Raw genomic sequence first — 15,117 nt, forward strand, 5'->3', positions numbered from 1 at the left:
CAATCATGCCTAATCTACTGAAAACCTTTCGTCGAAGAAGAAAAGAGTCATATTTTCGGGCTACAGCGATACTTGACAGAGGTAGTTTCCGTCAGTGTTGTTGTAAATGTCTTATTCTCATTTCTCCCACCTGTATGGCTTTTAAGTGACACTAAAGTCTCAACCGTTTGGATCTAAAGTGTTCAGCATTGTCAAAAATCGCCTTGGCAGGATTGACGCAACATGGCAGCAACTCCTGTCTATCGGTGTCTTCTGTCGATTTTAAGGACACATCATCGATGTCAAAGCCGTGGACTTAAGTCCCTGGCAGAGAGGACAGTCAGCCGTTTGCCACATGCTGTAATATGTAACCACGGAGACGCAGGGGGACACGCAAGACCGGATAAAGTGCCCCCGCTGGGTTGGGACGGAAAGAATGGTCAGCATAAGAACAATTGTCTGTCCCAGTCGGTCTTGGTGGGTTTGGGACTGTGTACCGCGGCGCTTCTGGACGGTCAAAAAGAGGAAGAAGCCAAGGACAGGCGAGGTTCAGTGGCCAGGAAATGTCTCGACCTGCTTGTGTCTTCCGCTCAGTGTGCTTCTCCCTTTAAACCGGACAGCCCCAGATATAAATACAACTTTATTGCAGATGTCGTGGAAAAGTCCACCCCAGCTGTTGTGTACATTGAGATCTTGGGCAGGTAAGTTGACAGGACAGGGGACATAAAGTTGATTTAGATCCAAGTGATCAGGTTTGGGTTCATATGATTTGCTTTTTTCTTTGTTTCTAAATTAATACAACATTGCTTCTACTCGATGAACTGAGCTCACCTTTATGTGTTTTTTGAACAGACATCCTTTTTCTGGAAGAGAAGTCACTGTGTCCAATGGCTCTGGGTTCTTAATCAGCACCGATGGTCTCATTGTTACCAACGCTCACGTTGTGGCCAATAAGAGAGGCGTCCGAGTGAAGCTCAACAACGGGGAGATGTACAACGCCACTGTGCAAGACGTCGATCAAGTAGCAGACATCGCCACCATCAAGATCAGTGTGAAGGTGAGTCCATGTTTCTGGCATGATAATGAGCTGATGGCTCATTTCTAATTATATAATATGCAAAATAGAAGTTTGCATATTATATTATAAAGGGTCAGTGTAACGTGAATACTGAATATAAACACATGGGTCAGGGTTATTCGAATATAAACTCCTGACAACTGGTGATAAGCTGATAAAGGGTCATCTAGCCAGAGAAGGTCTGAGAGCTTACACCAAGGTTCAGAGTTAGGAGGTGCACAAGTGTTTAGATGCTCCCCTGCTGTGTGTTGCATATCAGAACAGAACAGAACTCCTGATTTGATGTTTGGGAGCTCAAACGGTTGATTCCAATTAGATGAAACATAAAAGTTCATTTTAGCATGTGGATTTATGGCATATGTAGGCCTGTAACTAAGCAGTAACAAGACCTTTGATCGACTTATTGAAGCATTCCAGTTTCTAACTTCACAATTTAATGAGCCCAACCATCCAATATAGTAATAGAACAAACAGCAGTAAGAAATAAAACAATAATTTCTCTTTATAATGACATCTGATGAGGTACCGATCACCAGACTCTCCCCGCTCCTCTTCCTCCACCTGTAGAATCCTTTGCCCACACTCCCCCTTGGATGCTCAGCCCAGGTGCGACAGGGGGAGTTTGTGGTCGCCATGGGGAGCCCGTTTGCGCTCCGGAACACAATCACATCAGGGATCGTCAGCTCAGCACAGAGAGGGAGTAAGGAGCTGGGCCTGTCCAACACCAACATGGATTACATCCAGACTGACGCAGCCATCGATGTGAGTTCAGGGTCACGCCATTGTCTACCGAGGGTTTACTGTCAGTCTGGCATAATTGTCTTTCTTGATGTTACATGTGGCCGACTTGCGTTGCAGTTTGGAAATTCTGGCGGTCCCCTAATAAACTTGGTGAGTCGCTGGCTGCAAATTTTGATCACCACATCGAACTGTTTACCAGAGCTGTTGCAGATTTACTGCACAAGCAGGAGATTTTACGGTTCACATTACTCTCTTGCCTTTCCTCTCCTGCCGATCAGGATGGGGAAGTCATCGGAATAAACACCATGAAGGTCACTGCTGGAATCTCTTTCGCTATTCCATCTGACCGTCTGAGACTTTTCCTGGATCGGGCAGAACAAAAGAAAAGTAAGGAAAAAGCTGCGTGTCTGCCTGCGCTTCCCATTCCGCGTGATTGCTCTGTGTCACGATTTTCCCTCACGTGCTGGTCGTGTCCATCTCTCACAAGGTTCCTGGTTCCGCGATTCAGACACAAGGCGGCGCTACATCGGCGTAATGATGCTGACGTTGACACCGAGGTAGGGGGTGCTCCGCTTCCGCTTGCAGTTTACTGCATCCTATTATCGTGCAGTTTAAAATCCGTCGTGTTCCTTTTCTTCTCCTGCAGCATCATTGCAGAGTTAAAGCTGAGGGATCCATCCTTCCCGGAGGTGACGCACGGCGTCCTGATCCACAGAGTGATCATGGGCTCTCCGGCCAACAGGTCAGCAGACGAACCAGCTGCATGAATGATCGGGGATTTTAATCGAGTGGCACTGACTAAATTTGCATTCATTTTAGAGCTGGAATGATTCCGGGAGACATCGTGGTGGAGATAAACGGAGCAAAGGCGAACACCTCAGAGGAGGTCTACGAGGCCGTCCGCAGCAGCGACCACATCAGCATGCTGGTTCAGAGAGGCGGCGAGCTGCTTCAACTGCGCGTCACTCCCGAATACACAGAGTGAGACAGACGACTCCGTTTGTCAGGATCACACCGTCCGAGAACTGTGTAGTAAAAATGAAATATCTTTGTAAGGTAATAAAAATGAAAATCGAAGCAGAAAGGAACGTTTCGAACTTCTGCCCCCGTCGATGGAACCTTCAAGAGGCGTCCCGTACATTCACGTGCCAGGTCGAAACCCCATCTGTGCCAACAGGAAGTGACCGTCACGAGGAAAGAATAAAAACATAAAAGTCCAGTTATGGTTTTGGGTGTGGGGCCAGCTTTGTTGGTATTTTGGAAATTTCCATGCAACGACAAAGTTTAAACACGTGTTCTTTATTAAAGCTGTTTAATGTTGAACAGCAACAAGAAGCATGACAGACAACAGAATGGTTTTAAACTGACTACCATTTAAGGTGCAAGCCACTTTGACAGCTCACAGACGCCAAGATAATGACTGGTCACACAAGTAAAATGCGAATGCTTGGAGATGCCGCGTGCTTGATACAGATTCTGGAGTTTGTCTCATGATAAAAAAAAAGCCCAAACATAAATTCACTTGTGCTTGATGGAAATGCCAAAGGAAACAGAGGGAAGATTTCTGACTGACTCAAAGCTGTGAATTCAAACTGAGTAAATTAAAATTTTCCTGGTATATGCATACACACAGTAACACACACTTACAGTAAAGTAATAAAGTGACATGTACTGGACTGCTACACACGTTTACCTCAGACTTAATTGATACATTCAAACCACAAAAGGTTTAAACTATATATTTTTGGACTAAAGACATCTGTTAGGTACAAGTACTACAACATACAAGTATGGGAGGAAAAATAAAATTGTTCAAATCCCATTAGAACAACATTAAAAAGGCTTAATATATATTGCTGGTAATATTTTTCTTTTTAAGAAAATATAAATTGTGCGACTGAAGCTTACATTACACTGCTGGCCTGGCAGTAGAGCCAGGTTCTATGGTGACCCGCTAGGAAAAGGTCATCTGTCGAGGCGCTGAGTGCTAAAAGACTCCCCGAAAGAGAGAGCCAACGAAAAAACATTGGGACATCTTGCGATGTCTGAATCCCTTGCACCAAATCTCAGAGCTGCGATGGTGTTTCACACGGTGGAATGCTGCAAATATCACATTAGGTGCACAAACGGCAGCCGAACTCTAGTCAAATTTGTTCGGATACATAAATAGGGGTCAGGGAGGAGGGTTGGGCTTCCTGGAGAGGGAGTGACTTTAGGTTGGAGGAACTGTAGTGTCCACTAATTCAGCAGTGAGCAGGATAAGCTTTGACTCAGTTGACGTGGTCCAGCGCTCGCAGCAACTCCTCCCCCTGCAGCAAGAACTGACGGCCCTGTAGGGGGGCGTTGACCTCGCAGTCGTCGCGGGTGAGCTGTGGTAAGCTGAAGAGTGAACCGGTGTCTTCTGACGTGGTGCCCAGCAAACGAGTGGCCAAGTCTACGGGACACGACAGGAAGCGACGGTGGCAATTCAGTGAGGTTTTAGGTTTGAGGCGACGGAGCGTAGAAGGAGAAGCAGCTCCACGTACCTGTGGGCAGCAGAAGTATGGTCCTGGTTGTTCCCATGTCGGAGGCCTTCAGCTTTTTGCCCTGCTCCATTTGCCCCATGTGCAGAACCCCCTGAGGAAAAGGACCAAATCCAGATGTTTAAAATCTCCCCTCGTAAATGTCAATTAAGGAATTTACACCTTGAGAACGTACCTGTTCGATCGTGTCTTTCACGTCAGCCAGTTTTCTTTTGCGTGGGGTGTTCTGAGCTGCCAGCGTCCTGAGTTCGACCTCTTTGTTCAGCTGTGTGGTCCTATGACACAGCAGTGGGACTTTAAACGAGCAAATCCCCAAATGAACACCATTAAATCATTGCAAGGTAGGGAAAAAAATACCTCTTAGCAAGTATGGTAGCAAGGTGAGGGGTGCTCAGTGGTTCAGGGGGTGCTGGGGAAGCTGTGCAGCTGTCTGGTAAGCTGAAGGGGGAACCGGGATAGCTGGGGACTTCTGGTGTCAGGCAGACAGAGGTGCTTTCCAGCGGGTTTCCTGGTCCAGAAGGTAGAGCCTCATCCGGGGAGAGACTGCGCAGCTGGAAGTCGTCATCCATGGAGATGTAGGGAGCCAACATCTCCAGATCCAAGTCTTCCATTGCCTGCGGGGAGCATGCATGAGTTACCGCAACACGGTCCGACAGGTGTGTTGATCAGTAATTAGACCGTGTCCGTTTGAGCGTGATCACCTGTGTGGTGAAGGGGGTCTTGGGCTCCGTATCAATGGTGAAAAGCTTCTCCACCAAGTCCAGTTTGAAGTCTGAGCTCATATCCGAGTCCATACAGAAACAGAGATCATGTGGACCATCGACCTAAAAAGGTGTAGGATTAAAGTGATTCCCCTTCTCTGTGGACATTGAACCACTATAAATGTTTATCTTGACAGTAATCAGCTTTACCACCGAGGAGCTGGCAGGCGTAGCAGAAGAGTCGAGGATGCAGCGCTTCCCTTTTGTATCGTCGGGGGTGGTGGGCGCGACATGGAGAGGCTCGCTGGGCGGCAGAGGAGACAGAGGCAGAACCAGCTTTTCACTCGTAGATGGGAGCATCACATCGTTGTAGAGAGGAACTTCCTTCAGCAGCTGCATCTCTGAATCCATCAAAAACCACAGCACAGGTGTCAGAAGCACACATGAGAAGACAGAGAGAGAGAGAGAGGGCCAGACTGAAGACCAACCGGGGCAGCTGAAGTCCAGCGAAATGATTGTGTCTCCAGCAGCGGGGGCCAGCAGGGTGAGGGCCTCGGGCTTCTCCTTCAGCTTGTCGTACAGGCTGCTCACTGGCTGGCTTTCCGTCACCTCAGTCAACATTTCCATGACGTCCAACTCTGGGTTTTTCTCTTCCTCCTTCAGCAGAGGCTCAGAAATGTCAGGGGAGCTGCTCTCGATGATGAACTTTTCCTCTTCCTCCTCCTGCAGCAGCTCCTCCTTCACAGGCTTCACGTCTGCAGTCTGCTCCAGAGACAGGACCATCTTCTCCTCCTGAATGCCGCTGTAACATGACAGAGAAGTCGTTTGTTGTCCTGGGTTTAGGATATTTTTACACTTTATTACAGCCCCCACGGAAAGTAAAGACATTTAGAGATCTGCACCTGAGCACAAAGTTGACACAGACAACACACTGTGGCTGTGAGTTCTTGGTGTTATAGATGACGGTTGCTTGAGTTTCCAACCACACGAAGCCGCCTCTCTTGGCCAACATTCGGTACTGACCTGTGCAGACCTGGCCCTTTGCAAACACTACCAAAGACCAAAAAAGGAGAGCGATTTAAATCAGACTTTTATTCAAAATGCATTTCAAAAAATCACCTAGATGATTTCTTGCTGTCTGTATGAATGATTATTGTACTGAGCTGCTTACAGTTGTGGTGAGTCTTGGCGAGATGATCCGAGTCCTGAGCATGGTAATACTCATAAACTGAACGATTCAGCAGGTCCTCTGGCTCATAACCCATGAGCTCAGTAATCCTGGACAAGTTAAAAAAAAAAAACCCAACAACTTACAAATGTATCATTGTACTGTCGATGACCGCGGTAGTACCTCCTCTGAACACTAGGTGGCTCCGGTTGACTATGCCAATACCGACTAAGCAACAATAAGAAGAGGAATTCCATGCTAAGATTCTTAAGTAGAATTGCACAAAATATAGACATTAATATTGCTATCAGCCAATCATTTTTAACATTTGCGTGCATCTGGGCGGATATTAACATCCAATGTGTGCATCCATCTAATTTCCATTTGTGTGCCAGGATTGTGGGCTGTTAAAGTGAGGAGAAAAAATGATGAAAGAAGATAATCGAAAAACTGCATGCAACACTTGCAAGGTCGAGGTAATGCGAGGGGGACGCCGTGTCACGCCATTCAACACCACAAATGTGATAAGTCATTTGCAAAACCGCCACCCAGAAGTTCCTAAACAATGGCAGGACGCTGACGCTGGCAAAGGTCGTCAGCAGGCGGAAATTTAAAAAAAGCAGTAGCAGCCAAAGTTCGCAAGTTTGAGTTTAAATGAAGTCGCCTTGAGCTTAAAATGTGTTTGATTGCCACAAATACTGTGATAAGGTAACTTTGTTAGGATATTTGTTGATTTATGATCCTAATAATTTATAGTAATTCATGACTTCCAGGAGGTTTGTGAATTGAGGGAGTTAAACTACCTCACGATGAAGGTGGTATTGCTGCTAGTGGAGGCTTGTCAAGCTACACGAGCACGAAAGACTGTAAAGTTTACTATAAAAAGCTAACAACTGTAAATGAAAAATAATGTAGGCCTCCTTGATGTCAGCATTGCAACGGTGTATCGGAAAACTGGATCAGATCGGTATCGGCAATACAGTGTTTATGCAGCATCGGCACTGGATCTGTAGAAGATTTTATCATCTCAAAAACCTTTTCTCTTATTATCAGTAAATAGTGTTATGGGCCCAAACAACAATTCTAATACCAGGTGTTCGTACTGGCAAAAATGATCATATTGGTGCATCCTGATCCTTAAGCATTTAATGGGTTAATGAATGACTTACCTCTCATCACAATCTGTGAACTTCATGTCCATTGTATGACGGCTGAGGAAGGTCTTGGTGTCCAGAGGGAACTCAATGTTGGCAGGGTGAGGGATGGGGTCACAGATCAAAACCAGGTATGGGACCGCCGACTCCTTTTGCTCATCAGGACTGGGCTCAGTGTGGTTCTCATACACACGCACTTGTCCTGAGCAGTGCAGCACCTGGACGAGGAGCAACATCAGACAACTGGCCCACAACACTAGGAAAGATCACTTCAATTTGCCATCATCACCTTCCATGTAGCGGATTTAACGTTGACGGTGCGACCTCTGCTCGTCAGGGTGCATTTCATGCGAAGGAAAAAGCTTCTTTCCGTGTTTGGCTCCTTGGCCTTTTTGGAGCCTGAAATCACAAGACAGTGACAGTTAAAAAAGGGAACAAGCTCTCAGTGCATTTTATCCACTCCCACACCACAACATCTCACGTTGCTTTTCCGTTTGTGGGTTTTACAGTAAACATTCGCTGACTCTTTGCATATTCTGTTTTCAGAGGAAATGTTCGATTGTTCTGAGCCGCTGCAGGTGAAACAATTCCAGCCTATCGTTCACATTTGCCTCACATTTGATTACACTGGACAATGAAGCTCACGTGTGAGAGAAGCAGGACAAAGGCTTCACTTTAGGATCGGCAAAGATTGCCTATCACTATCAGGAGGATAAAAAAATCCTAAAGCATAAAGTTTTATGGAAAGGTGATGTGAAACTGAAACAGAAACTGGACCAGCCGTGCTGTTTGGGTTAATAATTCTAGAAATTGTTGCATGAGACGTCAACAAAATACACCCAAGCAACTACAACAAAGCTCAATTATAAAGCGGGAAAATGTAAAACACGTGTTTAAAATGAAATGATCACCTGTTCTATGGATCAACATCTCCCTCAGTTCCTCCTGGTCGCAGGGATGGATGAAGTCAAACACGCTGTGGCCAGTCAGATCAAACTGGGAAGAAACGACCACACAAAAGATGCTACATTTTAAACTTTTCTTGTGTAAAGACAAAAATCGTTTTCCTACACGAAAGCTCCCGGCTACCCCAAAATCCTCCGATCTCCCTCAGTGGTCTCTTTAATGCACACACTCATCCAATAAAACCTACCTGTGCCAGCCCGAGGCACTTGATGATGTTCTCAGAGAGATAGATCATGTCTCCATCTTCAGATAGCACCATCAGAAAGCCATCCAGAGCCTTCAGATAGGAACCATTTAGCTGCAGGTCCAGGTCCGTTTCCTCCCCTGTTATGGGCTCACCTACAGGAGACAGAAGAGCGGAGATGGGGCCGTTAAAGAATGGCTGAGGAATAAAAGCAAATGAGGCAGACGGCAGGTTTTGTGGGCATGAAAAGACATGAAATGCACATTTGGGATGACTTTTTGACCCATCAGATGGGTGTGCCTTTAAAATCCAATTTTATTTCAGCGAAAATGTGCCTCTGTGACAAATACAAGATGTTCATGCACTCACCAGCGTTCAGAAGTTTCCTCATGCGCAGGTAGCTGATGGCGAGTCTCATTATGGAGGCCTTGTCCAGACTGGAGCTGATGCTGTGGGGCAGGGGCAGTTCCTGAGCCAGCTGGTAGAACACCTCCGACTCCTTGCCGCGCCGACATCGCGCGGCATCTCTCGACTTCTCCTTCCTCCGCTCTGAACTCACCCTGCGAGAGACGAGCGCTTGGTCATTAACCGGTTCTGCTCCCACGACACACACGAGAAGAGGCATCCCTCCGTCCGGAGTGTTTACTGAGGCCGATCAGCTGCTGGCCTGTCGGCGGCTGCAGCAAACAACCGTCTGTGTCCCACTCAGACACATTCACATCAATGGCTGTTTGCCACCGTTTTATTGGTCGCTGCCCAAAAGAAAGGAGTCCGCCCCCTCGGAGTGATTGGCTGGCTGGAGAGGCATGGTTACTTCTGTCTCTTGGTGCACGGCCAAACTGTAGTGCAACACAAATCACCGTGACATTTATGCGCCTGGCTCAACAGATTCAGAGAGGAGGATGATAATACTGGCACTGACAGACACCTACCAGACAAACACACCATATTTATTATCGTGCTACATTAGTACATTATATATATCTGAATCAAGCAGCCTTCAAAGCTCTGGATCTCCACAGAGTTTTTTGTATTTCTAAATAGTAAAAGACTTTCAAAACCATGATTTTCCTGTATTTGCCATAAAAAACTCGCAGCTTTTTAGACTCCCTGAGTTTCTGATGAAATTGCGATCAATAGCCCGTCATTGAGTCGCTCCCTAAAACCTCACCTGCATTTTGATAACGCTAGAGGACACACAAACAGAACCGAGTGCACTTCCAAAGCTCGGGGCTTTCAAACATTCACTCACATTATATTGATCTGTTGTGCATTTACTGCACAGGCCCGGGCCAAGTTTTTCCCCTGAGAACGGACCCTTTCCCTAAAATTAGCCCATCGAATCTCCCGTCAGGGTTGCGAAGACGTTTTCCCAGCACGTCCCTTTTCATCTAAAACAAAGTCGCATGTTCAGTATTTCTTTTCAAGGTGAAATTTCAATAGGATACAATCTTACAGATGGAACTTAATAGAATGTCCTGTACTCTAATAAGCTTCTGTATTCACCAACATCACCCAGGTTCACAAAGCAGCAATTTAGTAAAGACCAAGTCAAGAGTTGGAACTTCTCCAGAAATGTGTGTTCATGGCATTCCTAAAAACTTGTGCAGTCTGTAAACATCAGAGTTAAAGCTAATGGCATTCCGAGATGTACTTCATCATCTAAAAGCTCCTGGATGAGCAAAGGAGGGAGGGAGAGAAACCCACCGTGGATGATGGACTGATATATCATCACGTGTGCCAACCGCTCTCTGACACAGAGCCTGGTGCTTCCAGCTATTTCTGTGCAGGTTTGGGCATGCAGCACAACAAAGCTAATTTACCTTGGAAAGATTTTCAAACATGCTTTGAACAGCGATTCAGATTCAACACGCTCAAGTTCGTGGTCCTCGCCTTCATATATGTCAAAGCAGCACAGACACAAAACCGCTCCAAGACCCAGCACAAAAACGAGCTGTAAATCTTTCATTAGGACGGTAATTAACTCAATGTGCGTCACTCAGTAACGAGTACACAAAAGTGCTCCTTTCGGATCTTCAGTGAAATGAAACCGGCCAGGTCTGTTAATATTAAAACAAAGACACAGAGAGGCCACGGTTGCATAACGCCACGAAGGCCCAGCACTCCTCTGCTCCACAATCACCCTCGCAGAGGATCATTTATACTCCAAAAACCACTGGAGCTGTTAACAATCCAGCTTTGGGACTGACAAACACAGCAGAGCCTGGTGGAAAAAGCCCAGCGCTTGTAGAATTCCCGGTGTGATACGGCCTCTGTCAGAACACTGACCTATTTCAGTCAGAAAACGTTCTGTCGGGCTCGTTCACCACGACAGTCAGGGCTGGCCAAACATTACATAATCCCATCTGGGCGACTTTAAACCGTGTAGTGAACACGGGGGACAAAAATGCAGTGGAATAAAAGAGCAGGTTAGAAGCTCAATTCTTACAAGGTCCAATATTTTGGGAGCTTCTGTGGCGTATGTTTCTGGAAAAACACAGCAGAAAGACCATTGTGAGCGCCAAGCATTGTAAAGTGAGCAGCATCCGTTCAGGACATCTATCAGGGGAGGTGTGGTGGGATTCTCCTCACACTTCCCTGCATTGTTCCCAAAACACGCTGTCAAAGTCATTATGGAATTGGCAGATTTCTCAGAAAAGAGAGGAAAGGGAGCGCATCCCATTAAAAATTCCAGACTCTGATGCTAGGAGACACTGTCTGGTACAGCGTGTCAACACTCGCACAAAAATAAAACCGTTTTGCAGACGATTTAGAAGTAAATAACACGTGAACAAAAACAAACGATACGCTCCACTAATTAGTCGAGGATGTTTCCAGGTAACCAGGATACTGTCTCTGTGCCGTTAAACACCCTTACTGACACCAGGTCTTAGTCATTATGAAACTAGGCACAAATAATAACATCAGTTCATAGCAGCTGGAACTGCCTCAAACCAGAACTCAGATATTTATCTCCTCTGAAATCAGACTGAACACACACTAAACACGTGTTGAAAATGACTGGCCATCATTTTAAACAGCTACTGGCTTCTGGATTGCAGACAGATCTGTCAACAGCACATCGATGATGAGCCTTTGACCCAATGGGTGGCCTGCAATAGCACCAAGGCTGTGTTATACATCTGTAATAAGCACACTCTGAGCTAAATGCTGATTACATGACAAGTGCAGCATTTTGCTGACTGTGGTGTGCAACAGAACAATTTTGTGCAAAACCAAGTGGCTCGGGGGCCAACTTAAAAAACCCACAAATTCTAATTGTCAGGATAATATGGTAATTAGAACTGGCAACTCAAAACTAGATGATCTCTTACACAGCAGAGATTGTCAGTGATTAATTTCTACATGTATCCAGTGTTTTGCTTTGTGAAAGGTAAAGAGCAGCTGTACAGCAACATAGCTAGTATTTTTACAACTTAGATTTCACATAGATTTACAACCAAAGGGTTTTTTACATTCTTCACTGTGAAAAAGGGACTTATGTTCCAGTAATAAATAGTCAATTTGCTGAACATTTCTACCTAAAACAAAGTTGGCATGGTGACATTCCAAGGTTTTCTGCTTTGACCAGTATAATAGTTTTCTCTGATGCTGTATCGTGGCCACAGGAAATGTCTTTTATCTGCCAATCAAACACTGTTTCCAGTCATATCAGCGAGCTAAGCACACAAATCGATTCTTGTCCACTTGTCGACAAAAGCCCGTCCAATAATAATAATAATAATAATAATAATAATAATGCTTACCATTTTTAAATTGAACAATTAAACAGAAAATGATTACATCATAACATAAATCAGGGGCCATGCAAGGCAAAGCTAATGCCCAAGTCGAATGTTCAAACTTTCAAAAGTCAATCCAAGTAAACTTTCTCCGGAGTTTAGGCATGTAAAATAACATTATTACTGATTAAGACAATGGGATTTATTAAAACACCAGGCATATAACAATTGCAGCATTTCTAAAAGTCAGTAAGAATGGCCCGAGATAATAAAAAATAAAAAATATATAAATAATGAACATTTCATCAGACACACAACATCTTGAAGAAGAAAAAGGATTTGGGTTCTGTAATTTACAGCAGTTTTTACCCTTTTGATTGACACCAGGCACAACAAACTGAGACATTTAGCTGAAAACTAGGTTACTGTTGTTAAAATGACAGTATCCCATTTCTATTAAAATACTACCTGTAACTAGTTCTAAGCAGAAGGTTACTCTTAAACAGCTTAATGTCAAAAGATTGGTCGGCGGCTAGCTCGGCTAGCCGCTTGCTAACCGCTAGCGTCACCAGGAAGCCCATTTTGTCGAACTAACAGGGTTAACCTTGAATTAATCCCGCAACACCACACCGATAATACCAGCCGAATCTCAAACTAGCACAACCGTCGTTCACTAGGCTGTTAAACCACCCACCCAGCGTTGCTGTTCAGAGAAAGCTAGCGTTTACGTTACCTTTTCTTTTCTGGTGCAATTCCCGTGTCCATGTCAGGACGCAACGGCTTGAGTTGAGTCTCTCTCTGGGTATCAAACTGTGTCCGGCCCCGTCGAGAAATACACAATAATCCCGAGCTTTCTGACTAAGTCCTAAAAAAACTGTTAAGTGCGTTGCATACGACTTCCAAGCGTATGAAAGTCGCCCAGGATAATAAGTGCTCCACTCGCCTACTGTTCCACAGTGCCACGCTGGAGAAGCGATCGCTACTTTCCGTAAAGGATCACTCACAGCCCCCCCCTCCCCCCCTCCATCGTCGCGGAGGCGCGCAAGTCACATGAGCCGCGAGTACGCGCACCGGAAGTCGAGGAATAGCATCGACCAATCACAGACGGGGCTGGTTATGACGCAGGTTGCAGCTTACAGCTGCGGGCCATGACCGTAACACCGGGAAATTACCCATTTAGTTCGTTGATCTATCTTCAAAAAAACAAATGGGTTAAATTATTTGTTATTAAAATGATTGACGTCAAGCTACAGATGTGCTGTCAATGATAATACAATAATGCAAACAATTACTTTAGGATAGCACGTGGGTCAATTCGGTAGAGTGCTACTGTTTTTTTCCTCAACTGGTTTGGTGATTTATCTCATGACAGGCTTCTCCCATTTGGCAGTTATAAATTAGTCAAATCAATTAAGTTCTTTGTGGGAAGAGAATATGGAAGGAACATTGTTTCCTGATGGTTCTGGTAGGAATGACACACCCAATAAATGATCACTCGCCATCTGACTCAGCTGAGTTTTGTTGCTTGGCTACATAAGCAACGGCTATGGTTTCCAGAACTGCGGGCCAAAAAACAGAATATTACCAGCATACCTCAATTTTGACAAGGAGGCAATTGAAAACACGTTGAGACAGGGCTTTACCTGGCCTGAGATGATTAATTCTATTACACCCGTAAACCAGTGAGAGAACAATGAGAGGGAAAAGCTCAGCATTTATTACACAGACATATCTGTATTGTTCTCATGTAACACTGTGCTAAAGGTTACTGCTAAGACATTTGTCTGACTTATTTAGTCATTCTCCTTCCGATTGGCTGGAGGGAGTGTTATGGTTCTAGCCCCACCTTCTGCCGTAGGTCATTGAAGGTGAGGCACCATGTCATATCAGACTTGATCCTGCTCTGTAAGAACAAGTTGTATAAAAAAATATTGTGTGGCAACCTACACAACCCCAAACACTCACCTTTTCTTCAGTGTTGCTGCCTGCAAACTAGTTACATGAAAAGATAATTAATTTCATCATTATTTCAGAAGTATTTCTTCTATTTGCTTTGAAAAGGAAAACAGACAAATGTGACACCAGACACCATGATGGTGCCTAGATTTGTGTCAGAAATATGGAGTCACATGAAGTCATTTTCATCGTCTTTTTTATCAATCATTTGAGATCCGCAGCAGTAAGAGGCTGATTCGATCACGCAGCACAAAAAGAGCCTGCAGGTAGCTATCAGCAAGTCTCAGTAATGAAACGTTTGACAAGGCCCTTCAATCTTTCCTCTCATTCAGACACCTCCGGAAGAAAGCTGCCACAGCCGGGCCACATAAGTGAAAAACAAAAACAAACCGTTGCTCAATTCTGCGCCACCATTTTGCCATCAAATTCCTTTAGACTGGTGCAATATACAAGCGAGGAAGATGATGCTGGATCTTCATTCAACAATGTATTGTTGTGTTTCTACTCTCCTTTACAATTTATCTGATACCAGCAATTTAGTCTCAGAAGCTCGATCGAAACACTCTCTAATGTTGAAGCAACGGCTGCTCTTGTGCAAGCCCACTTGCTGGTGAACCTTGGGTTGAATTTCTCTGCTTTTCTTGAGGCTAAATATGTGCATTTTAAGGTTTCTGAAACATTTCCATCTGGTCTCTTCCTGTTTCTTGTGCGAGCCGCAGTAATGATGCTGTGTGGTTTCCTGTTTATTCTGCGCTGGATTGTGAAGACACAAACGACTGAAGGGGCCCTCCTGGTGATTAGCCAAAATTATTGTTCTCAAAGGTTAAAGTTCTCCCTCGTCCTAGATTCCATTTTATGTTTTCAGGGGGAGGGGGAGGGTTAACATCCATCAGGAATATTTAACAACTTACTGGACTTGCATGTG

General features: G+C 45.0%; 2 protein-coding genes across 2 annotated transcripts; one reads left to right on the plus strand and one right to left on the minus strand.

The window, feature by feature from the left end:
• The first annotated feature begins 20 nt into the window (after positions 1-20).
• Positions 21-4,041, plus strand: LOC101079124 (serine protease HTRA2, mitochondrial). Its single transcript, XM_011617552.2, has 9 exons — positions 21-680; positions 832-1,036; positions 1,625-1,819; positions 1,916-1,948; positions 2,077-2,185; positions 2,286-2,355; positions 2,445-2,540; positions 2,618-2,779; positions 2,855-4,041. Exons 1-9 carry the CDS (start codon positions 223-225, stop codon positions 2,856-2,858), a joined length of 1,332 nt encoding a protein of 443 aa, XP_011615854.2. The 5' UTR covers positions 21-222; the 3' UTR covers positions 2,859-4,041.
• A 27-nt stretch (positions 4,042-4,068) lies between these two features.
• On the minus strand, positions 4,069-13,252 carry hif1aa (hypoxia inducible factor 1 subunit alpha a). Its single transcript, XM_003962474.3, has 15 exons — positions 12,970-13,252; positions 8,863-9,053; positions 8,497-8,648; positions 8,255-8,339; positions 7,633-7,742; positions 7,359-7,561; positions 6,193-6,299; positions 5,924-6,071; positions 5,510-5,823; positions 5,232-5,422; positions 5,022-5,144; positions 4,678-4,934; positions 4,496-4,595; positions 4,324-4,414; positions 4,069-4,232 (listed from the first exon to the last, which is right to left on the minus strand). The coding sequence occupies exons 1-15, from the start codon at positions 12,999-13,001 to the stop codon at positions 4,069-4,071; spliced, it is 2,268 nt and encodes a 755-aa protein (XP_003962523.2). The 5' UTR covers positions 13,002-13,252.
• Positions 13,253-15,117: the final 1,865 nt, after the last annotated feature.

The sequence above is a fragment of the Takifugu rubripes genome, chromosome 2, assembly GCF_901000725.2.
Source record: "Takifugu rubripes chromosome 2, fTakRub1.2, whole genome shotgun sequence".
Classification (NCBI taxonomy): domain Eukaryota; kingdom Metazoa; phylum Chordata; class Actinopteri; order Tetraodontiformes; family Tetraodontidae; genus Takifugu; species Takifugu rubripes.

Coding starts and splice junctions, on each gene's coding strand:
- LOC101079124 (XM_011617552.2), top strand. CDS start 223: ATGGCAGCAACTCCTGTCTATCGGTGTCTTCTGTCGATTTTAAGGACA. Junction 1,037..1,624: donor CCATCAAGATCAGTGTGAAG/GTGAGTCCATGT, acceptor CTCCACCTGTAG/AATCCTTTGCCCACACTCCC. Junction 1,820..1,915: donor AGACTGACGCAGCCATCGAT/GTGAGTTCAGGG, acceptor CTTGCGTTGCAG/TTTGGAAATTCTGGCGGTCC.
- hif1aa (XM_003962474.3), bottom strand. CDS start 13,001: ATGGACACGGGAATTGCACCAGAAAAGAAAAG. Junction 4,935..5,021: donor AGACCCCCTTCACCACACAG/GTGATCACGCTC, acceptor TGCTCCCCGCAG/GCAATGGAAGACTTGGATCT. Junction 4,415..4,495: donor TGAAAGACACGATCGAACAG/GTACGTTCTCAA, acceptor CCTTTTCCTCAG/GGGGTTCTGCACATGGGGCA.